This window comes from Falco rusticolus, chromosome 8 (assembly GCF_015220075.1).
Source record: "Falco rusticolus isolate bFalRus1 chromosome 8, bFalRus1.pri, whole genome shotgun sequence".
Lineage (NCBI taxonomy): Eukaryota > Metazoa > Chordata > Aves > Falconiformes > Falconidae > Falco > Falco rusticolus.
This window is the reverse complement of record NC_051194.1, coordinates 20,712,181-20,738,545: the sequence shown is the minus strand read 5'-3', so window position 1 is coordinate 20,738,545 and position 26,365 is coordinate 20,712,181. Positions and strand designations below refer to the sequence as shown.

Here is a 26,365-nt window from a genome sequence, read left to right as displayed (position 1 = left end):
GCCACGTGATCGCCCAGCGCCGCCGCCTCGCGGCACTCTAAGCCAGAGCGGCGGGCACTCGTTGGTACTTGGGCGGACTGCCTCGCTTTACGGCCCGGGCGCCATCGCGCGACAGTTTCTGTTCCCTTGTCGCCCTCACCCTCGACATGGCGTCGGGCAGCGGGGTAGGTGCTGGCGGCCGCTGGGCCGCCCCTGTCGCTTTCTTTTGCTCGGTAGGCCCTGGGCCGTGCCGAGGCTGGAGCCGCGACGGCTGGGGCCGCTCGGGAGGGGCAGGTGGCGGGAAGGGCAGCGCCGCTGGGGCTGGGCCGCGCTCGGGACCTGCTTGCTAGGCCGTGGGGTGAGGGACCCCTCGACTGGGGACGGAGTGGGGTTGGGTATGCCCGGGTGGGCAGGAGCATGTGGGGAGGCCACGTCCCTGATTTTTGCACTGCTGAGCTCTCCGTGTGTGGGCGGTGGGAGTTCTGGGACTCGCCGAGAGGCCCTGATTCCTTCAGGGCTAGGGGGGGGGGACCTCGCGCCGATCTTCCCTTGCTGAGGCCAGGCCTCCCCCGTGGGAGCCCCTGTTCCAGCCGGGTGGCGTGACTAGATCCGAACCTGCCCCAATGCCCAGAGGGGGGGTGCCCACCTACCTTCAGTTTCCCGGGGGGATCAGCCCATCACAGCGGTCCCCTGGGGCTGGGCAATAGCTCGTGCAGGCAGCCTCCTGCTCCTGTTCCCTCTCTTGACCTGCCCTGTTGCTTCTCGGCTCCTCTGGGAAAGGGTTGCCTGTTTCCTGCCTGGCTCTCACGCTGTCCTGCTGAAGTTGTTGCTGACTGCTCTGCATGGAGAAACTGCCCTTTCTGTGACGCTGATTCTGAAATCTCCAGTGGTTCCTCTGTAACTTGGTTATTTTATTGGCGTTGCTGGTTTGTGTAGTGTGGCAATGAGGTCTTTCTGCCTTTATGGATCCCACAGGATTTGCTGTTAGGAATGCTGAGATCAGATGCCATTGGTGTAGCCTGACTGGAGAGCCAGACTGGTTTAAACACCTCCAGTAATACCTCAGGCAGCTGTCAGCACTGGGGGAGGCTGTGTTTTCCTGCCTTTCTTGGCCAGTCTTTCCTTCACTTGAAGCCGCCGGCTGAGAAGTGAGCAGTGCTGAGAGGGGTCAAGAGCAGATTATCTGCCTGGGCGTGAGATGGGGCCTGTGGTTCATTCTCAGCTGCTGGTGGTTGTGTTCCTGTTAGATTGAGCCAGATTTGAGAGTCCTTTGGTGAGCTTTGATGCTCATATGGGGCAGATCACTTGTTGTCTGACTCTGGAGGGAACAGGAAGCTTTGGGGCACTTCTGGCTTTTAATTATTTTTACTTATTTCATCAATACTTTCTGTCACCCAAAGCAGTTTTTAGATAAAGATTTTAGGGCTTACTGCCACCCCTGCCTCCACCAGACCAATTAAGAAGAGTTCCTTCAGATAATTTCTAGCCAGGGTCTTGTTACACAGTTGGGTTTGATTTCTTTGCCTGTCCCTGGACAAGAGAGGTTGGTAAAAGAGCAGCAAAAGACATTTCCTTTTATTACAACAGAAGAGTGAAGCAGCAAGTAAATTGCTTCCTCTCCAGACTCTCACCAGCTATGATTTGTGATAATACACTGGTATGCAGGAATGTCTAGATTCTGGAAAATACCCCCAAATGTTAATTTACAGTCGGTGATATTTTCTTTTCTTTGGCTCAGGGTGGTTAATAAAACCTGTTATGACATGCTTAAAGTGCTTAAGAAGCTCTGGGAATAAATGAGAATTTTTCTATACCTCCCTAGGGCTTTTTCATTCCTATCAGTAGTTGTTTGTTCCATTTGAAGGATTGCCAGAGGAGAAAACATTAAATGATTGCTGCTGCTATAGCTTCAAATGGGATTTATTTCCTTTGGATTGTGATTGGATTCTTGATTTGGCTGAACGGAGAAGGCAGTGAGGTGTGAGGGGGTTCCTTCCTTCCCAGAGGTGTTTTAAAACACATCCATGCTTTTTCTGATATGAAACTGAGAGCCTCTCACTGCAGTGCCAAGTTAAATGCAGCTTCTAACCACAGGAGAGTTATCTTCTCAAGAAAGTAACAAGTGTCTGAGTTACAAGCTGTGACCGATACCAGGTGCAGGGGCCTTAACTGCAGATGGGGCAGACACTGGGAAGAGGCTGTGCTCATTTGGTGAGAGTAGACATGAAAGGAAGTGGGATTCTTGTCCTGTGACCTCTGCCCTCAGTGTTGGTGACTAGGTAAAAATCCCCCTGAAAAGAATAGTCTTTTGTGTCTATAGTGCCAGCTTCACCTGAATTCAGCTCCTCTTCATGCAATTTATCCTGTTGCTGCTAGTGTAGAGTGCTGTGGGGAGCTGCCGAAGGGCCGGTCTGCCTCAGAGGTGTTTCTTCCCTTCTCTGCATGTCAACAGCATGAAGCTGCAGGAGCAGGACAGCTTACCTTGCATTTGGTGCAGGTGCTTCCCTGATATCTCCACACCCTGCCTTGACAGATGGAGTTTCAGAGTTTTTTTTTTTCTGAATTGCTTGTACACGTGTCTCACTTGAAAAACCCATACTAGTTCCTATGATTTCATAGCAAACTTGGTGCTTTGATTCCTGCAATGTGTAGACATGCTGCTGAGAGTAGGCATACACAGCCTTCCGTGCTCCTGCGTTTTAATCAAACTCTTTATAGCTGGTGTTGTGTTTCACAGCTTCCTCATCTGATATTTGCAACTTGGGTTTAATTGACTTTTGGAAGAAGTATGTGTGATGTGCTAATGACTGTGCTGTGTTTGCCAGGTGGCACTTCTGAGGTCTTAGGTCAATCAATTTAAATGCCATTTGTATCTGATTTTTAAACCAAAAGCCTGGGTGATCATCTCAGGAACTATTAAGATAAACTCATTACTTTTCTCAGTACTTTGAAATCCTTCTAGAAGAAGTAGGTGTAGGCCTGCTGAGTGTTATTATCTTAAGCTGCATCTTTAATTCCTAGGTATGAAAACAGAGGATATAGGGATATAATGTAGTGCCCCTAATTTACTGCTGTGGATGCACAGGCCAAGTGATTCCACCTCTTTCCCCAGTCTCCCCTCAGAGGTAGTGAAACTATATTATAAATGTTAATACACTTTGTTTCCTTCTCAGACTAAGAACTTGGACTTCCGCCGAAAGTGGGACAAAGATGAATATGAGAAACTTGCAGAAAAGCGGCTCACAGAAGAGAGAGAAAAGAAAGATGGTGCGTAGTGTACTGACTCCAGGCAAACTTTGCTCATTTGGCAGCGAGTCACCCAAACCCTTTGAGTCTGAGAGGAAGAGAACAGCTAGAAGTGAAATCCTGAAGGGAAATAGCAGCAGTTCAAGGCTGCTTCCTCCGATCCTTTTTCCTCCACTTGCCACTGAATATATGTTTTTGTCAAAAGTAATTACTGAGAACCTTTTCCTCTATCTGCCTGTTACTTTGGGAAGGAAGAGGAGCAATCAGCCCTTGGAAACAAGGACCTCTCAGAATACGACCCAAGTCAGAGCTGGAGGTAGCTCACAGACCTACCTGGTTCTAATAGGAACCAGGAAATAGTGAGGAGGAAATTATATCCTTTACTGACTTACGAAAAAAAAAAAAGGTGCACTTTCTGCATGAATCAAGTAATTCCCAGGTCATGGCAGGTCCCTCTTCAAGGGCAACATGAAATCCAACATGTCGAACTTGACCATCTTTTGGTAAATGCTTTGCTTTTTTGTTTATATTTTAGGCAAACCAGCTCAGCCTGTCAAAAGGGAACTTCTGCGGCACCGAGACTACAAAGTGGACCTGGAGTCGAAGCTGGGGAAAACCATTGTTATCACCAAAACTACCCCTCAGTCAGAGATGGGAGGGTAGGTTGTGGTCTTTTTGTTAGTCTCAGAATTTTGGTGGTGGGACTGGGGGTCTGTTACACAGCAGGGAGCCCTTACAGTGCACCAGGTGGATTTCCCCCTGTGTTTTGAGCCTGGTGCAGTGGTGCTGCACTGTATTACACCTAAACTGGGTCTTCTCAGGTAACATATAGAAGAGATGGCAGCTGGCTGAGCTCCTTCTGACATTATTTCTTGATATTGGTGTTGCCCAGCTGTAGAAACAACTGAGGCAGATCTCTGCTGTCCACTTGAGTTTCTTTAGCCAGAAGGCCTGTTTGCAGTGAGAGCCTATCTGCTGTTGATTTGAGTTTCTGATCTGGATATATGTGTGCTGGGAATGGGAGAAACATCCAGATACCTGTCCTTAGGAATGGTGTTTGGCCACTGTTTGTGTGGATTGTGTTTGACCAAAGGCTGAAAGGATTCTTAGCTCACCCTAAGCCGTCAAGAGCTTGAAAAGAATGCACTGAGTTTGTGTCATCTCAAGGGTAAGCCTGTTAGTGTCTCACTGTCGTAGCCTAATAGCCAGCAGTGCCAGGAAGATGCACAGCCCTGAACAGCATCCAGGGATGGAAGTGCAGACCCTGGCTGGATTTTTGCAACAGCTCTTAAGATGGGCAGAAAGCCCTGCTATATAAATCAGGGAGTTGTTCCTGTGAGGTGATAGGGCCAGGAGGACTCACCTTTCAACCAGGTGAGAGCCTTCAGTAGGCTGCAGTCCAGAAACCAGGGCTGCATGGCTAGCGCTGCCTTGGAGGAGGGCAGTCGAGCCCTGCAGTGTCACAGAGTCCATCCCACCCTGTCGGTTTTGGACTGGAAGGGGAAGATGCTGCGGCTCACATATTTATTACAGATCAGCTCATAATTTGGTTTCTGTCATTTGTCAGAGTGTTGTCAGCATAAGAGTTGGTACCTCCAGTGTTAACCCAGGCAGCTCTGTCAGTCAGGTGTGCTCTTGCACATTTCTTTTCACTGGAGCTCTCCATAATGGAAGTAGCTTCCCTCTTGATGTGGAGAAAGGACCCATATGTCAAGCAATATGCAGATTACACATTGTCGATTATCTCAAATAGTAGTTCTGTGAGATGAGGTTTGTCTCATGCTTTGGAGTTAATTTTTTCTCTCTCCTGCCAGGTACTACTGTAACGTATGCGACTGCGTGGTGAAAGACTCCATTAACTTCTTGGATCACATCAATGGCAAAAAACGTAAGGAGAATTTTTCTGCCTTGTTGGAGGGCTGCTGCAGTGCTGTGGGCTGTTCCCTCCGTGCACCACCAGTGCCTGAGGGCTGGATGCTTATACATGTATGAAAGTGTGCTTTGGAGATCAGGATGTAGGCAGTGTTTGCTCGTGAGAGCTGTGGAGGTGCTGCCTTTATCTCCTGGCACCTTCCAGGTTGCTGGACCATTTTTATGGAATAAGCCCAGAAGAAACAGTGATCAGTGACTCTGGTTAGGTTGGTCATGTTTTTCCCTCTCAGAGTGCCTGTGCTGCAAGAAGCCCAGAGTCAGCAAATCCTGATGTCTCCTCTGCAAATCTGGAAGGAGGCTTTTTTCGCAGCACCAAGGCTTTAAAGAAGTTCTTAGATAAGTAAAAGGTATGGGACTAGCCCATTTTTGGATTGGAAGCTTCTCTTTGTAGAATTTGAGTATGAAGCTCAAAACTAGCTAGCCCCTGAGCTCCAGAGTACGGATAGAGTTGACAAGGATGGAGGCTGTGGTTTGATGAGGATGAGGATGAGTGGGAATAGGAGTGGGGCAGTTTGACCCTGGAGTTTAGCAGTGTGGTGATGTTACTGTCCTGTACCTATCTGTGGTTCTTCTCTCCATTGCTGTAATGATGCAGTCAACCTAGGCCAAGATAAAGGCAAGAGAAAATAATTCCTGGTTTATCAGTCTGTTCCATTACTGTGTTTAACTTGAAAAAGAGGACTGTACCCTCGTTGAGCTGACTCTCATTTCACAAATGTGGGTGCTGCTTCTCCTTGACATGTTCAGACAGTGGGGAAAGTGGAGAAAGTAAAGGAGCAGCAGGACGCACTGACACACTCCTGCGATGTTGTTCTGCTCCTGAAGGTGATTTGGCTCCCTGTGGAAGTCAAGGAATGGCCCTTTTACAAAAAGGCAAACCAGACCTGCACACTTGGCTGTTTGAACCGTTAAGACATGTGTGTGTGTGTGTGTGTGAGAAGAGGACCTGAGGGCCAGTTTTCTGTAGCTAGGAAAAGAAAAGCCAACGTGTTAAAGCCCTGTGCTTTTATGTGAATGGGAGGAGGATGCTGAAATGCCTTGTTTGCCATGTTGGGAGATCAGTAGTAAGTCTGTATGAGAGCATCTGGAATCAAAAATCCTGGCATGACTTTGTGCATGGGCCTGAGATGAAGAGTTAAGCTGGGGTTGGAAAGTGGCTTCAGTGTAATATGATTTACAGAATAAGTTTGGGAGCTTTTGATCCAGTCTGTAAATCTGGCTGAAACCTGCTTGTTCTTGGTAGCTCTCTTACTCGTTCTTGGTGTGTAGGTTGAGCTTCCAAGGACTGATGCATCCCTGGGACAATGTGCATGGCTGCTGGAGACAACAGCCTGTTTGGATTCACCGGGCAGTGCGGGCTGGACACATTGCAGGGGGGGGCCCTTCAACCTAGGCTTACTCATGAGCAGTAACCTGGGAATCTGCTCTAAAGAGCCACTGAATCAGAGGCCTGGCTTAAGATTTCATGTCTCTGCTTTAGCTAGAAATGTCCTGTGTAATCAGGATCTCTGAGTGAGTGCCACTGATGACTTGTTTAGCTTCTCCCACAGCTGAGTGATGCCAGCCTGTCAGTTTTATTCCGGCTCCTCTTTCCACACTCCAACCCTTTTTTTTCCCCCCCGTCTAAGATTAAATTTCCTGAAGTGTCAGAACATCAACATGATGGGGAGCATCCTAACAAGGAACCTTAAAAGAATAGGCTGCATTCTCCTTCTTGTTACAAGTGATGCACGGGTTGTTGTAGTCAGTGGCTTGTTTAGGTTATGTTGTCTCTTTAAAGCCCATCCACTCTGACATAAGAAATCCCAGTCTGTGTAGGAATATGGGATCAGATGAGGACACAAAGTGTGTGCCTCTCTGTGAGAGGAGGCACTGCTGTGTCACACTCCCCGGGCTGGCTCTGGGTTACCTGGCACGTTCGTGGTGAGATATGGTGTGGAGTCCCTGAGGGCTGGGCTATACCAGGCTCTGCCACTCGGGAGTATGGGGGGACAGTGCTGCTCCCTGCACTTGGAGTGGTGGGCAGCCCGCGAGTCAGTGCAGTTAGGTCAGGTTGGAGCACTGAGCCTTGTGGGTGTATGGCCATGTGCGTGAGTGTAGTCTGGCCTGGAAGCTGCTTTGAGAGGATGGATCATGGGCAGGAAGATGCTGCTGTACTGAAATGCTTAAATTGGCATTGGGGACAGGGACTATGTGCAGACTGTCAAAGGCTCCAAGTATTGCTGCACATGGCTGATTCCACTCCTGTTCTCTAGACCAGAGAAATCTGGGCATGTCCATGCGGGTGGAGCGTTCCACACTGGATCAGGTGAAGAAACGCTTTGAGGTGAACAAAAAGAAGATGGAGGAGAAGCAGAAAGATTATGACTTTGAGGAGAGGATGAAGGAACTCCGCGAGGAGGTGAGTCTGGGCAATGACTGATGAAGCAAAGCTCCCTGGAAACATTTTTTGTGAGGAAATCAACCCTCGTTCCTAATCTTGTTCCACGGAAGCCTTGTTGTTGGTATCATGGGCTTATCTGCTGCTGTGAGTGGGTTTTGTTTCTTCATTGTTTGCTTTTTAAAAAGTTTGCTGCTGCTGTCCCTGGAAACCTTTTTCCCCTATTTCTGTGTGAGGATAACTTCTGATGCTTCAGGTTTCCACTGAGAGCAGCACAAACCTGACAGTGGACCCATTTTTTGTCTCCTATTGGCTGTGTTTGAACTTGTGTGCTCTGATAAACAGACCTGTGTCTTTGTCCCTTATCTTTCATGGTTCTTAGGATTGCTGTGATCCTCCACGTGGCACATTGCTTCTGTGTAGCCTCCCTGAATGTGGAAGGACTTCATGAGCATTGTGCTGTGGTGTGAGATGTGCATAGAGGCAGTGAAAGACAGCAGATTCCTCTCAAACCTGGGCTTAAGTGTCAACTCCCTGACATGAAGATCAAGTTTATTTGAAAACCTGACAAAGTTCTGACAGTTGAGGAGCTTCCATGGGTGCTTCTCCTCCATCAGCAGTCGCATAACAATGAAATGTTAAATATTGGGGCCTGTTTGGGTGTCTCTGCTCAAGCCCTAAGCTTTGCTTCACTGCAGAGGTGCTCTGTTGGGGTGCACACAGAGCAGCCCTGTGCTCTGCTCTCGAGCAGTCTTTGGTGCTGCTGAGCCTGATCTGTTTGGGGGAGGCAGAAGACGGGTGCCTTGGCAGGGCAGGGAGTGCTGTGGGTTGAAAAGTTACTGCTAGTCGATGTATGGCAACAAAGAAAGCAGCAGCAACTTTAGGTGTAGGTTTCTGCAGGGCATGGCTGTCTTCGGTAGCTGCAGTGCAGCGGGCGGTGATGGGAATGGCAGGAGCAGTTGCTAAGTTGGGAGCCGAAGCCATGCTTCTGTGTCGCCCGGTACAAGCCTGGCGCTGTTCCAGGGCTTGTGATCCTTGCAGAGCAAAACACTTTGATTAGAGCAGCACAAACTCTTTGATGCCAAAACCCCCCAAAGCCGCTCAGAGCTTCAGCTTCTGTTCCAGTGAGCAGCTGTCACTCTGCCAAGCTGAAAGCCAACAGACAGCAACATTCAGCATCACGGTCACTGGAATGGGGCATTGTATGAGGGAAAGGCCTGCTGCTTTAAAAACAGCTCCTTCTTGCCTCAGTGTTGATTCCAGACGAAACTTCTGAAGTTTGTTTGGAAGAGAGCATTCCTTAACGCTTATTTTTGGCTACATTTTGTGTGTGTGACTCTGCTCTTGGGTTGGTAGGTAGAGTGGTCTGGAAACAGTGGGAAGCCTCCTCCTCAGAGACTGCAGACCAGGATTTCTGCTGGCTATTTTACTTCCTCAGACACGGCTTGGGTGCTGTTGGTAGGACTTGGGTTAACTGTGCTGTGCCAGGTGTCTCAAAAGCTTACTTGGCTCCGGAGGTTCAAATTGTTTTGCTGTTCTGTCCCTTGCTGCAGGAGGAGAAAGCCAAAGCCTACAAGAAGGAGAAGCAGAGAGAGAAGAAAAGGCGGGCAGAGGAAGATTTGACATTTGAAGAGGATGATGAAATGGCAGCTGTGATGGGTTTCTCTGGTTTTGGTTCAACCAAAAAGAATCACTGAGCAGCTCTGGACTCTCCTCTTTCTTGAAACAGATTGTTTTTACCAGGGGACTCTGGATAACTCTTAAAAAGACTTGATTGAGGACTTGTATGTAAATCTCCCAGTAGAAGTTGGCTGGAGGAGTCAAAAAGCGATTCCATGCTCTACCTGTGCTACAGAACGAGCTCCACCTGTCATTAGCTTCCTATCTCCTTCTGTGTCCTAGATCTGGCTGCTCATCACTGCTCTGTGGCCTTGTGCGTGCAGGGAAGTGTTCTGCTGGGTACGTTTGTGTGTCAATAAAGTGCAACAGTTCTTTACAGGTGGCCTGGTTCAGGATTAATCTAGTTGTCAACCAGGCATTGTTGTTCTGGGCCCTAGTTTTTCTAGTTGTCAGTTGGGCTGTGTGTTTGAGACATGGAGTGATTCAGTTTCTTTTTGGATCACATAACTGAAGGAAATGTGCCACAACAAGCGGTGTTGAGTGGTACAACTGCATCTTTATGGCTTGTGCTGATCAGAGCTGGTGGCTGCATGGAGCCTGGGTTGCGGAAACTTTTCTGTGTATTTTATCTGCAAGGGATACCTCCCCGCTTTTCTTTGTGTTTCATCCCATAACTTTGGTATCTTTAAGGCAGGGGAGAAATTCCTCCCCACAACTGATCTAGGATAAAGCGAATGAAAGAAAGGTGTGTGCAATTTTCCAGAAATAAATGGATCATTTTAATGGGTCCTTTGGTGAGAGTTTGATTCCTTCTTTGTTTCGAGAGCTTCTGCTTCCCACCTCCCAAGCTGTGCAGAGCTGGTGGTGGCAAAGGCAAGGTTTGTTGCCCCCTTCTGTCATGGCTCTGACGGTTGCCCTATGCAGACAGTTGACATCATTCTTGGCTTTTTTAAGTAATTATGGAGATGGCTGTAACAATGTGGAAAGGGGAAGGGAAAGGGAGGACAGCACTGGGGACCTGCATTTCCAGCAGGTGATCCAAAAGCAGGCTGGGCTGCATTCCAGATTTTACCAGCTTTAGTATATTAGGGGCCATTTTTTTCCTGTCTACTGGCTATCAGTGTCTTTTCACCTCTGCCCTTCCCTAAATCCACTTCATTTCTGCTTTTATTTGCCTCAGTCAAACCTTGTGTGACTCATTTCCGTCTACAGTTAGGATTTATATCTTGCGTGGCTGGGTTTTCATAGCTCTGTCTCACTCTCCTCTCTGTTTATGTATATTGATGAAATCCTTGCTCTTGCCCTTCTCTGTACTCGTATGAAATTTCCAACCCAAGGAAGGCTGCAGTGTGTTTAGCCTGCTCTTTCTAATACATCTAGAACAAATCCTGTAATGTTGTGCTGCTGTTTTAATTCCTTAATCTTAGACTGCTGACAGCTTCATTGCCTCAGGTCTTTCCGCTTCAATTCAGATTATAATCCCCGTTGAAGATGCTATTGAAATGATATATAGCCAGTCAGATACAACTGTCCTTGGAGGTTTGACCCTTTTAACTTGGCAATCCTTTGACTTCGGCAAACGCTCTCTGAGCACACGAGCTGCAAGGGCAACTTTCATTCCAGCCACGTACCTAGCGCTGTTCAGACTGCAGCACGTGGCTCTGGCTGAATGGGAGAGAGGAGACGCTTGTGCCTTTGTGCCCTCCGGGGTGCGAAAGGGATGCTGCCGTGGTTTCATATGCATTAAAAGTTTAGGACGTTTCAGAGAAGATTTAGCAGCAGCCATTTTATCCCAGCCACCAGCTCTGCAGACAACCAGAGCCTTGCTGCAGCCTGAATTTGGTTTGCGCTGCTGGGGAAGGGGCGGAGGCTGCCCTGCACCCTCCCTCTGTCCTGGATTGTGACCTTGGAGCCAGTGGATGCTGCCTTGGTTTCCCTACAGAGCATCCTGCCGTTCTTGTCCATTCTGGTGCACCTGAGGGGTGAGGTTTGAAATGGGCAGCACCCGAAAAACCTTCCCGGGTAGGTGGCTCTGTTTGTGCAGCCTCTCGCTGCTGGCTGGAGCCTGCCCAGGCCTGTGCCCACTTTTCCAGGGCCTGCTGCTCTTGGTCCCTGCAAGATGGGGAGGAAACCCCTCTGCCATACAGCAGCATGGGAGAGGGCTTTTATTACCGAGATTCCTCTTTGTTAAAAAGCCTGTCGTACCTGCACTCCGTCTGGAGGCCATCTGCATCCTCTGGGCTTAAGCCCCAGCCCCAGCATCTCCACGCTGCTGCTGCCTGGGCCCAGCACTGGGGAGTGCAACTCTTTGTCTCGGCGGCTTGCTGGGAGCAGTGGTGTGTGCGGCAGCAGATACAAGCTCTTGCTGGACTCCCAGCAGCGGGAGCTGCCTCTAGCCAAGGATGAAAAGCTGGTTTCATGGGAGGAAATAGTATTTAGAGAAGAGACAGATAACATTCCCTGCACCCACCGCATTAACCCTTTGCTTCCACCGCTGCTTAGTGCTGCTGTGGGGTGTTAACCCTTTGCTCATGGCCCCCAACGCTGGAGCAGTGGTTCTCCATGAGTCTTCGCTAGCACTCGCCATCTCCGTGCTGAGTTGTAAAGGCTGTTGGTGCTGAATGTGCCCGTGTGGGTCAGGGCTTGGGGATTTAATTGGAGAGAGGGAGCCCCAGCCCTGCAGCTCTCCTTGCTTTCCCCCACCAGCAAACAGGGCTGGGGTGCTCTGTGCCTCTTGCCTAAAGGGGATGCAGCCCTTCCACGAGTTAAAACTGGCATCTGGTCGGGTAAGGAGGGGTGTTTCTCATGGTTCCCACATCAAGGCTGGGGTATCCTGCCTGGTCTCACCATGAAAGTGTTTTGAGGTGCCTGGAGCTAGCTTGGTCATTGTTCTCAGTGCCTGGGCAGAGGGAGGACTCTGCCCCTGTCACAGTGCAGTTCCTCACTGTGTGCAGCTTGGAGGACCTGTAGGAGGCATCTCCCAGTTCAGCAGACCTGCCTGCACCCCGTCTGTCCCAGCTGGGCTGGGGACCATGCTCAGCCTGCTACAGCCCCTTCCCATTGAACATTGATGGCAATGCTTTGGAGAAGCACTTGGGTGGCACAGCAGACCCTAGAGCAAACAGAAATCTCTCTTGTTCCCACCACTTCTCTCCCCCACCACTTCACTCCCAGCTGCTGTCTTCCCTGGCCTCATCCTGGGAGGGAGGGCTGAAGCCTCATGGAGGGGGGGGCTGAGCGCAAACATCCAGCTGCTTTTCCCCTTTCCTTCCTTCAGAGGGACCCGGGAGGCTCTCGGGCAACCTGCAGCCTTGCCCTCTCCTGCTGGCCCACCTTCCTCACTCTCTTCCGGTCCTGCTGTGGACTAGAGCAGCAGCAGCTGGATCCAGCCCAGCATTCCTACTGTCCCGGTAAAATGGCTGAGATCAGGGACCTGGAGCAATTCTGGAGAAGGGGTCCCAGCCTGGCCCTGTGTGTTACTCTGCCTTGGCCAGCTGAATCATTACCTGCTTCAGTGACTTTATTAGCAAAAAGACCCAGCTTTTTAGCAATTTACACCAGCTTTACATCCCTCCCTCCCAAAAGAGAGGTTTAAGAGCTTGGCAGGAGCTCCAGTCCTCCCACTGCTGAGGCCATAAGCTACCGTTGCCCCACTTAGGCAGCCACTCTTGCCATTTGCCGTCATTAAGCTAAAAAACATCCATAGGCGATATCCCCAGAAGCCCCTGCTTCTGCTTCGCTCTGACCCGGTACAGCAGTGCCAGGGGATGTACCACCAAAGCCCCGCTCCGCTGGGGATGGGCTGTGAGGCTCCTGGGTCCCCCAAGCCTGTCAGATGACCTGCTGCTGCAGCACCATCCCACACAGCCCTGGAGCCAGCACTGCTGCTGCCCCCAGCTCTGCAGACACCCGGTTTACTAAGTGCCACCCCGGTCAGGCAACCCTTGGCCCAACCTGTAACCTGTGCTCATGCCGAGGGACAAGGTGGCTGCAGGGGAGAGCCTGATCTGTGCAAGGGCTGGTTGGAGCTGGGAAGGGATGGAAGGCTGGGTTAGGGGAAGGTAAAGACTTGGGGGGGGGTGTGGGGTGTTGTCCCTGGGCTGGGAGGTGTTTGCATCCCATCTGGAGCTTGGATGGGAAACATGGACACCCATTTTTCAAGAAGGGCCAAGGAGGGAGTGGGGGCACCTACAGTGAAGTGGTGCCTGGCCTGGAGGACTCAGCAAGTGCATCTTTGTTCATTCATTTAGGGCTCAGCCAGGTCAGGCCACAGATGAGGCAGGAGGGAACAAACAGTGCTTTTGAGTGTTCCAAACTGGGAGGAAGGAGACAGCCCCAGTGGCTCCCCCCATCCCTGTTGGAACTGCTGCCACAGCCACATTGGGCTGGAGGGTTGCTGGAAGAATGGATGGTTTTCTGCTGGGCTCGGTGGTTGGGCTCCTGAGCAAAGGGGAGGTATTTCTTTGTCACAAGTAAAGTAAAAAAACATTATCAGCCACAGAATAAACAGCTCCAGGCTGCAGAAGGATCAGGGAGAGGGCGAGATGGGGAGGGTGATGGGGAGGAGCAGAGGGAGCACAGGGACAGGGCATCACAGGAGGTTTTTTGGGGACTTGTGATCTCTGAGCAAATTTCTACTGTTTGCTGCATACCAGCGGCACCATTTCACCAACTTGTGCCTGCCTCCCTGTCACCAGCTTCGCGGTGCAGAGCGCCTGGGGAGGTCAGGGCCGCTCTGTGGAGGGCTGTGGGAATATGGTCCCTGCTCGAGAGCGGAGATCTTGTGATCTGCCAGGCAGCCGGGGAGCCCCGGGGGCACTGCCATGGCTTTGTTCCTCCCTCTCTTTCTTTTCCACCTTCAGATTTTTTTTTTCCCCCACTGTTTCCAGCCTGCTGTGTATGCAGCACTCCCTCCCCCTTTCCACCCACAGTTCCTGTCTTGATTTTCCTTCCCCTCTACAAATATGTGTTCCTTAGGGCTTCTTCTCCTCCTCCCTGTCCAGCTCCCCCCATCAGCACTGCCTCCCCAAACATGGTCTTTTTTTCCTCCCTTGCCCCCTCTCCCTGTTTTCCCACAGGCCCTTCTCACCCCTTCCCCTGCCCGCTCCTCTCCCCTTCCCTCCAGCCACTCAGGCTCCCGTTCACTCACTCTCGTCTCCCCTTCTCTGACAGTTTGGGGGAAATCTGTCTGTGTCAACACACAAATTCCATTATTTATTGGCTGAGCAGAGCGAGGTCCTACACTCGTCTGTAATTGTCTGTAGATCAAAGCGCCTGCTGATGGCAGCTTTGCCTTCTCGCAGCAGAACACCACCCCCAGCTTCACGCTCCCCATCCTCCCGGGGGAGTCGGGTGTGTGCGTGTCGACACCCTCAATGACTGATCTCCCAGACGGAGAGGAAAGAAGTAGGGCTGGTGGGGGAGAAAAGGGAGACCTGGAGGATCTACAAAGCTCCTGGGAGCAGGTGGGGATGTTGGGGGGTGTCTCAGGGGGCCACACAATCCCCAGCAGGGTCTAGGGGAGGGTGGGAAGGTAAAGGTGGTCCCTTCTTGGGAATGGGGAAAGAGAAATAAAGTGATGTGGGGGACAGAGAAGCAGAAAACATCCCCATATCTTTCCAGGACTAGAAGAATTGGAATTTCTTCTCCAGAAATGCATCCCCAGAGATCCAGGATGGCTCCATACAAGCAGATGGCTAAACCCCAGAAACGGGGACAAAGGAGAATGTGCCTTTTTCTACCTTTTCCTTCTGAAACCACCAACCTAGCCCAGGGATGTGGGACTTCAAAATGAAATGTGGGCATCCATTTGCTGTTTGGGTGTTATTGCAAAGAGATGTGTGTGGGGAGAGGAAACATCCACCCCAGCTCCTGCCGCTTGGCCTCTTGGCTGGGGTCTCAACTCCAACATTTCCCCCTGCTGTTTAGCACGTTGCTAGAGGAGAGGAGAGGAGAGGCCAAGGGAAGCTGTTAGCCTTGTGTTTGGGTTGTGTTAGGGTTATAGCCCCTTCCCTGGAGCTCTGTGGAAGCTGACAAGGTACTCCCTTGTGGCTACAGGACCTTCTTATAGGAAGGAGCAGGTCACATTGGTCACATTTCTTGTAGGACCACCCACATGGAGGGGACAGCTGCAGTAATTTCTCTGCTGGAGGAGGTGAGGTGAACTGGAATCCCTCTCGCCAGAGCCAGTCTTCCCACTTCATCAAGATACACTGGGGAACTTGGGCTTGGCAAACACATCAGCTGTTCCACATGGATCTGCAAACACCAAAAGACATAGACACCATCAACAGTTCTGACACCTTGATCCGCTCTCACTGCCCAGTGTGTGAAGCTGGCTCAAGCCGTGGGTCTGCAAGCCTTTAACTGTCCTGTCATCCTTGTGACACCTCCCTGGCTCTACCATCAAACCTCCTCCAGCTTCTTTTTGCACAGAGTTCAGACAGTTTCACTTACACTTCTCCCTGTAACATATTTTTCCAAGCCTTAAATCAGTTTTTTAATCTTCTTTCAAAACTTCAGGCGCAGGCGCTGTGCACAATATTCCAAGATCAGTCACACTGGTGCCTGACAGAGGCGAGGTGTTACCTCCTCTCTTCCAAGGCCTCTGCTTTTCCCCCCATGCAAGCAACACACCATTGCCCACCTTTACTTTCCTGCTTAGTGACCCCCCTTTCTTCTCAGTCCTTCCCGGAGGAAAGGAGGCATTCCCACAGGACATCTTAGGGGAGAGTCTCTAAAAGGATGCCCACGGCAGCATGAGGCCCAGCTCTTAGGATAATAGGGAGACAGCTCTTCTTCTTCTTTGAGTCCAAGGTTTACTTTCCTGCTTAGTGACCCCCCTTTCTTCTCAGTCCTTCCCGGAGGAAAGGAGGCATTCCCACAGGACATCTTAGGGGAGAGTCTCTAAAAGGATGCCCACGGCAGCATGAGGCCCAGCTCTTAGGATAATAGGGAGACAGCTCTTCTTCTTCTTTGAGTCCAAGGTCTCTTTCTTCAAGAAGGACAAGCCACCAGCTGTGAAAGCAGCTCCCTTTGCAGGCTTGAGTTTGCAAAAAAAAAAAACCCTGACTGAAACAGGAGCAGAGACCTTGGCTGCTGGAGCTGCTAGTGAAGTTTGTGTCCTACAGGGAGCCAGAACTGGCTCACCTAGAAGCTGAGCAGGACTGGCCCTCCCATGTCCTGAAAATGCTCAGACATAGACGATGGCTACAGAGGGTCTGCTCAGAGCTGAGCCTGTGTCTCAGCCTCCATCTGCCCCAGGCAGAGGGGTTGTGCACTTGTTCCCATGTGTTGCTGGCCAGAGGAATCCAGTGTACTGTACCAGTATTGGCCCTTGCATTGGTCACCACATCTTCTTCTCACCTACAAACCACATGGGACTTCAGGAAAACTTTACTGACATCCTCTGAGTCTAAACCTGCCTGGTGCAAAAGGTCTACCTGCACTGCTGCCAAGGAATACAAGGGTGCTGAGCAACTCAAGCACCTTGCAGGACAGAGCTCATGGACCAAGACTTCCAGTGCAAATGGAGCTCCAGCATCCTTCATTGCTCCATACCCCACCTCTGGACAAGGCGTCTGTGAAAAGAAATGGCTCCTTGACAAGCGCGGGACCCACAATCTCTTGAAACCAAGGCTCTCCGGGCAGTGAACTCCCTCATCTTGGTGACCACTTCCCCTCTGCTTAGTTTGGGTTGCTACAGATTGGGGCTTTCCAAATCACACAAAGTTTTTAATCCGTCAGGACCTCTGGAGGTCCCTGGTGCATCCCTGCTCAGAGCAAGGCCAGTAGATCGGGGTGCTCAGGAGGATCTCCAAGGATGACAATTCCTGCCACAGTCTGGTCCCTGCACCAGTGTTTTACCAGCCTTGCAGTGAAGATTTTTTCCCTAATGCCTAATAAGAATTTCCCTTCTCCAACTCATGTTCGTAGCTTCTCATCGTGTCCCTGTGCTCCTCTGAAAGGAGATGGGGCATGTTTCATGTTTTGCATCCCAGCACCCAAGGGTAGGCAGAGTGCCCCACCAGCCCTGATAAAACACACCAAGACGGCCACTATCCCTTTCAGGGCACCACTTTGTCCTCCCAAGGGAAGACAGCCAGAGCTTCAGAAGGGAAGGAGCACTGATCAGGGCATCCTGCTGCACAGAGCTTTGCAGCTTCAAAGAGAGAGCCCCTAGCACCTGACCCCGCACAAGCAACCAGGGACTGACTTACCAGCCGCGGGGCCAGGGCTGCTCTCATCTTCACTCAGGAGACCCCCGCCTCCCACTGTGGTTGCCCTCTTGGGCACTGCAAACTATAACTGCTCTTGCTTTAAGCAAGAAAGGAGCAGCCACATGCACGGCTGGGCAGACGGGCGCCTTGGGGAGGTGGGGGAAGGGACGTGTGTTCTGGCAGGGACAGCTTTTCTTACGGACCCTTCTGCTGCCCCAGAATGCAGTGGACAGGAAAATGGAGTGATGGTGGTGGCTGGGCAAGGTTTGTTGCCTGCAGGCAGCTGGGTGAGTCCCCCAACCCTTTGCTCTCTGCGTGGCTTTTCCAAGGCGGCTCAACCTGCGGCATCTCCTGCTACATCGCACCCTGATCTCTCTGGCTGGCCTTGCCAAGGCACATCAGTGCTGACCTGCGGCAACCGGCCACCCGCCTGCCTATGCCAAGACATCTCAGAGACACACACACCCCCCTCCTTCTTCTAGCTTCCAGCGTCTTCCAAAAACAAGTTTCTAGCTGCGTCCTGATTCCTTATCCCAAGAGAACAGGGCTGGCAGCTGAACACTCCCCTGCATCACAAGAGGGGACTTAAGATCTGCAGGACATAAAGTGGGGTGCTAGCTGGAGTGCTAGACTGTCCCCATGTCATCTCCCCCATCCTGCTGTTCACCCTCCTCTGCTATGTTGCTCCAAACAAGGCTCTTTTTTGCATCCCACATCCCTCTGCAGCACCCCCAACCACCCTCAGCCTGTGCTATTTCCTTCAGGGAAGGGATCCTCGAAACAAGCCTGTACCCACTCTCAAGCCCCCCACTTTTGACCTTGGTCCCCTGGAATCGTGGGGGCTGGGGGGAGGCAGGAATGGACCCCAGGGTTGGGGGAGGCAGGAAAAGGAACAGGATGGGACTATCCTGTGACGTCCCTCGGGGTGGGGGGAAGCAGGTGAGGGGGGACACGAGGATGGATCTCCCCCCAAGGAAGCAAGCAGCCATGGAGAGCTGGGCAGGGGGAGTAGGGCAGGGGCCGCCAAGCAGGAAAAGGGCAGGCAGGACCGGGCAGGGGGCGGGGGGCACGGATCCTGCCGGAATAGGTTGCACCTGTTGGGGGGCGGGGGGCATGAATATTTTTATCTGAATCAAACAAAAGGGCGAGAGTCTCTCTGAGGATTTCCCACAACGCTCTTCATCAGGGACGGGGGAGGACTGAAGGGAAACGAAACCCTCGAAAATCTCTGTGTCCAGTGTGGTTAGTTCGTTCGTTCCTCCACCCCCACGCCCCCCCCACCACCCCCCCGATCCTCCCTCTGGCCTGGCCAGCCCTCGGGGGACTCCCGGAGCAGCCCTGCCCCAGCCTTCCCACCTCCGGGGTCCCAGCCCCGGGTAGGGCTGGGCGGTGAGGCAGGGCGCGGGGGGGGTCAGATCGGGGATGGGGGGGGGGTGGTGGGATGAGAAAGAAACGAGGGGGAGATGACTACGACGCCGCCAGGGGTGGCCCTGGCGTGGGAGACGGTGCGGGGGCCGGGCCGGCCGTGATCGGCGCTTCCCACGCACCCCGGGCGTCACTTACCGGGAGCCGTCCCGATTCCACCTGCGAGCGGCCGGGCCCACGCGTGACCCGTCCGCACCGCTCCCTCCCGCGGCGCCCCCCGCCCCTACCCGCGCCCCCCCCGCTAAGCGGCCGCCCCACGAGCGCGGCACGTCCCGCGTGGGTCGTGCTGCCCTCCCAGGGACCAAACCCCCTTTCCGCAGCCCGACGAGCCCCTCCAGCCTCGCCGCCTCTCGCGCCCTCTGGTCGCCCCTGCAGCCTGCCTCCCCCGCGGGTCCCCGGGAGGGGGGAGCGTTGAAGCCGGCGGTTCCCTTCTCACCGGGGACCGTGAGGCAGAGACAAAGGCGGTGAAATATCACTGCACAGCTAAAGCCGCTCCGAGCCCCGCCGAGCCCTTAACTAGATCGTTAGAGGATTATCCGCGCCCTAAGCAGCCGCGGGGCGGGGGGGGAGGCGGCCGCCCCGTCCCGTTACCGAGCGCCCCCGGGGACGGCGCCGGTGGGAGGCGCCGCGCGGAGCTGCCCGGGCACGACGGCGGCTGGAGACGGGTCTGCGGGGAGAACGGATCGGCCAGCGGAGGGACCGCGATCGGTACCGGGCCGGGGCGGAGGGGGGGCGCAGGGGGCTCCGTCTGCCGCCCTGCGGGGGCCGGTGGGGGACCGGAGGCTCGGTCCGAGCCCGCCCCCACCTCGTCTTCCGCGGGGGTCGGAAAGTTTGTGCCCGTGGGGGGAGCTGGGGGGTGGGGGGAAAAGGTCCTCGGGTCTCTGGCGGGATCGTGCCCCGAGAGCACGAGGGGGCTGACAGCGGGCTGTCCGGTGGGGGAGCGGGATTAGCGGCGCGGTGCTGTGGGCAGGCGGGGTGTCGGGGGTGGGAGCAGGCGGGGAAGGAGGGGAAGGGAGGGGGTCTTTCTGTGCCTCCGCACTGATGGGCTCAGCTTTATCCAGGGCTGTAATCCCCCCTGCTCCGGTAATTAAAAACTCCGCATTACAAGGAAAACGGTGTGCAGGGAAATGTAATCAAGTCTGGAGGGGCTTAACCATCTGGTAAAGGTTAGGACCAGCGCGGCGGGGGACGTGGCCGGGGGATTTGGCAGCCGCCGCGATCCGGGCTCCTCTTAATCTACCGCGGGGACGAGCGCAGCATCTGCGGGGTTATACCGGTGCCCTCGGCAGCGATCGGTCTCACGGGAGCTTCCACCGCCGTTAACGGGACCTCCCCGGAGCGAGCCCCCTCCCCAGGTGCGTCCGTCTCCGGTAGACCTATTCTGGCTATTCTGGTGTGGCACCGCGGCCCGGATTGCATCCCCTCCCCGCGCCCAGCAGGCCAGCAGGGAAAGGGTTAAGTGGCCGCCGGTGGCCGCGGCTCGGCCCCCCTGCTCCAGGCAGGGCCCCCACTCCGCCGCCCCCGGGGGCCCGAAACTCCTTGGAAGTGCGAGGGGCGAGCGAAGGCGAGGGGGGGACGCGGGGGCGCGGGTGGGACCCCGCGCCCCCGACAGCGCTGCGGGGCCATGGGTGCCTGGGCAGGCTCCGGGCGGGGGCAGCTTTTCCTCCGCTGCCTCCTGTTCCTCCTGCTGGCCGGGCCCCCGGCACCGCGCCCGGCGGGTGGGCAGCTGCGCTACACCGTGCCGGAGGAGCTGGAGCACGGAGCCTTCGTGGCCAACCTGGGTGAGGACCTGGGGCTGGACGTGTCCACGCTGTCAGCGCGGCGGTTCCGCATCGTGTCACGGGCCGGGGCCAGGCAGCACCTGGAGGTGAACCTGGAGAACGGGATCCTCTTTGTGAACGAGAGGATTGACCGGGAGGAGGTGTGCGAGGCCGGGGGGACCTGCCTGCTCCACCTGCAGCTCCTCGTCGAAAGCCCTCTGGAGCTGTACCGCATCGAGGTGGAAGTGCTGGACATCAATGACCATGCGCCCACCTTCCCCTGGCAAGAGTATGTGCTGGAGGTGGCTGAATCCGCTGTGCTTGGTGCCCGCTTCCCACTGGAGAGTGCCCAGGATCCTGATGTGGGTACCAATTCGGTGCACACCTATCGGCTCAGCCCCAACAGTTTCTTTTCGCTTGAGGTGCAGACACGCAGTGATGCCAGCAAGTTTGCAGAGCTGGTGCTGGAGCGTGCCCTTGACCGCGAGCAGCAACCCGCGCACCGGGTGCTGCTCACTGCTCTCGATGGCGGTGTCCCCGAGCGCTCAGGCACAGCTCATATCCTCGTCATGGTGCTGGATGCAAATGACAATGTGCCTGCCTTTGACCAGCCCTCCTATAGCGTGAGTCTTCCTGAAGATGCCCCTGCTGGAACCCTGGTCATCCAGCTCAATGCCACTGACCTGGATGAGGGCCCCAACGGGGAGATCGAGTACTCCTTCAGTGGGCATGCACCCCCGCGCGTCCGGGAGCTCTTCCACATAGAGCCCCAGAGTGGGCAGGTGCTGCTGAAGGGCCCTCTGGACTATGAGCGGGCAAGCCTCCACGAGCTCTACGTGCAAGCCAAGGACCGTGGACCCTCAGCTGTGGCCGTGCACTGCCGGGTACTTGTGCACCTCCTTGATGTGAATGACAATGCACCAGAGGTGACCCTCACCTCTGTGTCCACACCCGTGCTAGAGGATGCCCCACCAGGCACTGTCATTGCTGTCATCAGCGTTCTGGACCGGGACTCTGGGGACAATGGGCGTGTGAGCTGTGAGGTCAGCCCTGATGTACCATTTGAGCTCCGTTCTTCCTTCCGCAACTACTACACGCTGGTCACCACACAGGCACTGGATAGGGAGGTTGTGCCTGAGTATAATGTAAGCATCACAGCACGGGACATGGGCTCTCCAGCGCTACTGACACGCAGCACCCTCACCGTCCCAGTGTCCGATGTGAACGACAATGCCCCACGCTTCCTCCAGCCTTCCTACAGCGTCTACGTGTTGGAGAACAATGCACCAGGTGCCTCCATCTGCTCTGTCAGTGCACTGGACCCTGACTGCCAACAAAACGCCTATCTGTCCTACTCCATTGCTGATGAGCACATCCATGGCATGCCTGTGGGCACCTATGTGTCCATCAACTCAGACAGTGGGCACATGTATGCCCTGCGCTCCCTCGATTACGAGCAGATCCGCAGCTTCCAGATCCAGGTGCAAGCACAGGATGCGGGTTTCCCCCCACTCAGTGCCAATGTCACCGTCCACATCTTTGTGCTGGACCAGAATGACAATGCTCCAGTCATCATTTCCCCTATGCCACGCAATGGTTCCGTGGCCACCGAGCTGGTGCCGCGATCAGCCAGGCCTGGCTACCTTGTGGGCACGGTATCCGCAGTGGATGCAGATGCGGGGCTGAACTCCCGCCTCTCCTACCAGCTCCTTCAGGCCACTGACTTCACCCTCTTCAGTGTGGCACCAGACACCGGCGAGCTGCGCACCCTCCGCTCTTTTCTGGAACAGGATGCAACCCAGCAGCGGCTGGTGGTGCAGGTGCGGGATGGTGGGCAGCCAGCTCTCTCTGCCACCGTGTCCCTCCTGCTTTCTGTGGTGGAGACCATGCCTCAGACTCTCTCCGACTTCAGCGAGTTCAGCCTCCCCCCTGAGGCCTCCTCATCCTCCCCAGTCACTCTCTACCTCCTTGTCTCCCTGGGCTCCATCTCTTTCACCTTCCTCCTTGCCATCCTCATCCTCACAGCCATTCGGTGCCGCAGAGAGCAGCACTCCTGCCAAGGTGACAGCTGCTCACTGTCCCGCTGCCACTGCTGCCCCAGGTCCAGATCCTCCTCTGATGGCCTGAAGACATCCAACCTGATGGTGCAGCCCCCTGCAGGGACCACAGCTGCCACCTGCCTTGATGTGCCTGGGACTGGCCCCCCAGGCTACTGCTACAAGGTCTGCCTTGGTCCTGAGTCTGCCCAGAGTGACTTCATGTTCCTCAAACCCTGCAGCCCCCCACGGAACAACGAGAAGGACCCCAGTAAGCGGTCCCAGCTGGGCCACCAGCTTCAGGTCTCCAAGCAGGTAACACTGTGCCTGGCAGTGTTTATCGGCACTCTGCGGGTCCCCCCAGACCCTTCCCTCAGCCTCTGCCATGAGAGAAACCAGGCACGGATTTTCCCAGAGAATAACTCGTGCCTTTGACCAATGCGGGAATTAGGAGCTGTCAGGCAGTGGGAAACTCCACCACTTCCTGACAGGGCTAGCTGAGGTGAGAGGAAATCCCTTCCCGCCACCTTTTGCACCCATCATAGGCAATGGAGGTGCTGCAGTGCTCTGGGGAGCAGGTGGGGTGGTGGGGGTGGCATCTCCTTTGTGTGGGTGAGCAGTTCACACTGCAAAAGCCTGATTGCAGTGTCCCACTGCTTCAGCCGGGGCTGCTCCTGGTCTTGCCAGCACTGCTCATGTCCCCAGTTCTGGCACCTAGGCCTGGCCTGTGCTGCAGCAGGCTGTGCTGCCAGGGAGGGGGGTGGGGTCTTTGGGGTGGGATTTTGATGTCAACATTTGTTAGGTATTGAAATGAGGAATGCCTAATTTTCCCGATGAAAGACTCTTTCATCAAAACACGATTACAAGGATGGAGAGTGATGAGGCGTCTAATCCACTTACGTTTGACTTTAATAAAACAGCCCTTCCAAGGAGAGCCCAAGATTCGCTGCCAAGAGGCTCTCCCCACATGTCTCCTCGAACTGCTGGACTCACTTCTCTAATATGTTAATGGGATTTCCCCCTAGTTGTTTGCAATCCCCCTGGGACATCGCGTATGCAGCCAAATTCCGTACCTCTCACCCTTTGGTGCCTGAGACCTGGGCTCACACCTGCAAAAAAGGCTTTTTAAAATTAACAGAAATAGGAGAAGCCCCTCTCCCTCCCCGGAAGGACAGACTTTGACATTTAAACTCCCAGACGCCCCAATATCTCAGGAGGGTGGGGAAGGTCCAGAACTGAGGCTGGTTCAACACTGCCTCAGTTTCCTTAAAATCGGAACATGTTGCTTGCTTCTCCACAAAGGGCATGGAGAAAGAGGCAATGGGGTCCTGCATCCCTGGCTACTGAAGCCTTGTGCTGGCAGGTCTGGGCTGCTTAACAGAGGGTCCCAATAACCACCCTTGCCCTTCCCTGTGTTTTCCAGATCAAGCAGCCCAACACGGACTGGCTGCCTCCAAGCACACAGCAACCTGCCCTGAAGAGGTACCAAATCCAGCACTGCAGGAACAGAGGGAGCAGGTGGAAGGGGGCTGTGGGGACAGGGATGTTATCTCTGATGCAGCTTTGAGTTGGTCTCTTCTCTTTAGCTCCCAGAGCCTGGAGGACATGGGGGAAATCCGCAGAGCCCTCCAGAAGGAGCATGAGAGGCTGTGCACACTGGTGACCCCTGTCTCTGGTAAGTATTGGGGCACCGGGGCTGGGAAAACCAGACCTTCTTGTCACTTGGTGGAGGTGCTGTGGGGGGAACACATCCCTGTTACTAGCAGCGGTAGAGGTTTGTGGGGTGGAAAGGGTGTCCAGGCTCAGAGGGGAGGTCAGTGACATATGGGCACAGGCTTGCATGCTGGGACATGGATGTTACTGTCTCACTGAGCTATGGGTGTGACCTCCCCTGAGCCAGTCTTATGCTCATCTTTCCTCCAGAGTTTCAGAAGGCTTCAACAGGCACCAACAGCATCTGGACACCCCAGTACAGCCCCTTGTACCCAGGGCACATCGAAGCCCTGGATTATCAGCACAATGTCTATATCCCTGGCACGCCCACCCTACTCTCCAGTAAAGACGGGCCCCTCTTCCTGAGCCGGGAGAACAAGAACAGCTTCTCCACCTTTGGCAAGAGGAAAAAGATGACAACTTACAGTGACATGCATGACAGTGTGGTTATCAACAATGACCTGAAATAGTGACCAGCACTGGGCCTGGGTGGCTCTGCCCAAAGCCCTGGGAATCATTCGCATTATTTCAGCTGCTAGGTCCACCCACAGCACACTCCATGTATGGACCACTCCGGACTTTGTGGGGCTGCTGGGATAGTGGCTCACCAGAGTGTGGGGAAAGGATTTAAGGACAAAAGACTGAAAAGTGATGGGGGGGGGGGGGGGGGGGCAGGAGGGCATTACTCCCATCTCATTCTGCAGAGCTATGTTGGCAGTAAGTGCTATGGGGAGTCATATAACCAGATTTAAGCAAATATGCCTTGAGTTTACCTATTCCCATGTCCCCTTAGGGGTTGTCCATCTCTGTAAACATTGTCACTTCTTTGTCTTGTTTGGCTGTGTGAATGTATTGAGCTGCATGTCTGTATTTCTGTCCCAATAGGCATGGAAAATGTATGCAGACCAAGCCTGGTTCAGTCAAGCCTGACCTTATGTACTGGGACAGAGACCGTTTCTCTGTCCCTGAGATCCAGTGGGATGTGTTGCATGACCAGAGCAGCCATTGGTGTCTGTCTTCTCCAGGAAATGAGTGCAAACCCCAGCCATTTTGGGTGCTGCCCTTCAAACCATGACCCAACACTTGCAGGGCTGGAGACCCAAAGCCTAGAATACAGGACCAGCCTTTGCTTCAGGAACAGCATGGGCTGGAGGACACACAGGTTGGATGGCCAGAAGAGCTGAAAGCTTAAGCAGCTGAGAGATGAACAAGGTGAGGCCCTGCTGGATAACTCTCTTAGTTCAAGGCAACATCATCTGAACAAAAGACAGTTTCAAGCCATTGGAGAGGGCCCCAGCGCAGGTGACAGTCCTCCTCCTTCCTCCCCCTGCCCTCACCTGGATCTCTGTTTTCCCCAAGTCCTGAACACCTGGGGAACCCCTGCACTGCACAGGACAGATACCTCCTGCTGTGCCCTGCTTCTCTTTGAGGACTTTTAGCTGGCTGTCAAGAGCCCTCCAGGGCAGAACTCCAGCCCCAGAACAGTCTCTCCCCTACCCTGCCCAGCCTACACCTGTCCACCCAGTCTGTTTGCCACCATTGCCAATTGCTCCTGTCATGGGACAGTTCATTTCCAATCCATCTGTGCAGAACATGACAGCTTTTTCTAAACCAGGTTTGTTTCATGATGTCTGATTTGTACCAATAAATTGTATTTTAATAGCTCACCCTGGCTGCTGGCTGTCCCTGAGCTGCATATGACAGCAGGAATTGCTGTCAGCTCTTGGAGCAGAGCTCTTGGCTCCAGGAGATGTGTCCCCCTCTGGCCTCCTTAGTTGTTGGAGCATCCCAGAAGAGCTCACTTTATTCACTTCACCTGGATACTGGGGGCTCAAGGTCCCCTTCCCTCTTTCCCTGGATGCGGGAGAACTTTAGGGTCCTGTCCAGGAGAAGCTGTGTGCTGGAGATGTCATGCAGCATCTTGCTCTATGCTCCAGCTTGGGCAGAGACTCTGCAGGGATTGGCAGCAAGGTATGGGCATAAGGAGCTTTGAACTGCTGGGGAGAGGGGCTGGATCTGGCAGTAATGGTTTGCTGTTGGTATTGTGCATTGCTT

At 53.9% G+C, this 26,365-nt stretch overlaps 2 protein-coding genes across 4 annotated transcripts; both read left to right on the top strand.

Annotated features, from left to right (window-relative positions):
• The first annotated feature begins 68 nt into the window (after positions 1-68).
• Positions 69-9,955, top strand: ZMAT2 (zinc finger matrin-type 2). The gene is made up of 6 exons (XM_037396472.1): positions 69-164; positions 3,153-3,246; positions 3,761-3,884; positions 5,040-5,113; positions 7,413-7,558; positions 9,091-9,955. Exons 1-6 carry the CDS (start codon positions 147-149, stop codon positions 9,232-9,234), a joined length of 600 nt encoding a protein of 199 aa, XP_037252369.1. The 5' UTR covers positions 69-146; the 3' UTR covers positions 9,235-9,955.
• Positions 9,956-18,777: 8,822 nt separating this feature from the next.
• On the top strand, positions 18,778-25,977 carry LOC119151992 (protocadherin-10-like). 3 transcript variants are annotated; one of them, XM_037396464.1, is made up of 5 exons: positions 18,778-19,509; positions 19,968-22,912; positions 24,021-24,115; positions 24,184-24,272; positions 24,521-25,977. In XM_037396464.1, exons 2-5 carry the CDS (start codon positions 20,426-20,428, stop codon positions 24,778-24,780), a joined length of 2,931 nt encoding a protein of 976 aa, XP_037252361.1. In that variant the 5' UTR covers positions 18,778-19,509; positions 19,968-20,425; the 3' UTR covers positions 24,781-25,977. The 3 variants fall into 3 exon arrangements, with proteins under 3 accessions (XP_037252361.1, XP_037252362.1, XP_037252360.1); XM_037396465.1 differs by lacking the exon at positions 18,778-19,509 and having other exon boundaries at positions 19,815-22,912; positions 24,021-24,079; XM_037396463.1 differs by lacking the exon at positions 18,778-19,509 and having other exon boundaries at positions 19,815-22,912.
• The last annotated feature ends 388 nt before the right edge of the window (positions 25,978-26,365 follow it).

Excerpts from the sequence above, each read along its gene's own strand:
- ZMAT2 (XM_037396472.1), top strand. Across the intron at positions 3,885-5,039 it reads CCTCAGTCAGAGATGGGAGG|GTACTACTGTAACGTATGCG; the intron begins GTAGGTTGTGGT and ends CTCTCCTGCCAG. Across the intron at positions 5,114-7,412 it reads TCACATCAATGGCAAAAAAC|ACCAGAGAAATCTGGGCATG; the intron begins GTAAGGAGAATT and ends CCTGTTCTCTAG.
- LOC119151992 (XM_037396464.1), top strand. The coding sequence starts at position 20,426 with ATGGGTGCCTGGGCAGGCTCCGGGCGGGGGCAGCTTTTCCTCCGCTGC. Across the intron at positions 24,116-24,183 it reads TGCAGGAACAGAGGGAGCAG|CTCCCAGAGCCTGGAGGACA; the intron begins GTGGAAGGGGGC and ends TCTTCTCTTTAG. Across the intron at positions 24,273-24,520 it reads ACTGGTGACCCCTGTCTCTG|AGTTTCAGAAGGCTTCAACA; the intron begins GTAAGTATTGGG and ends TCTTTCCTCCAG.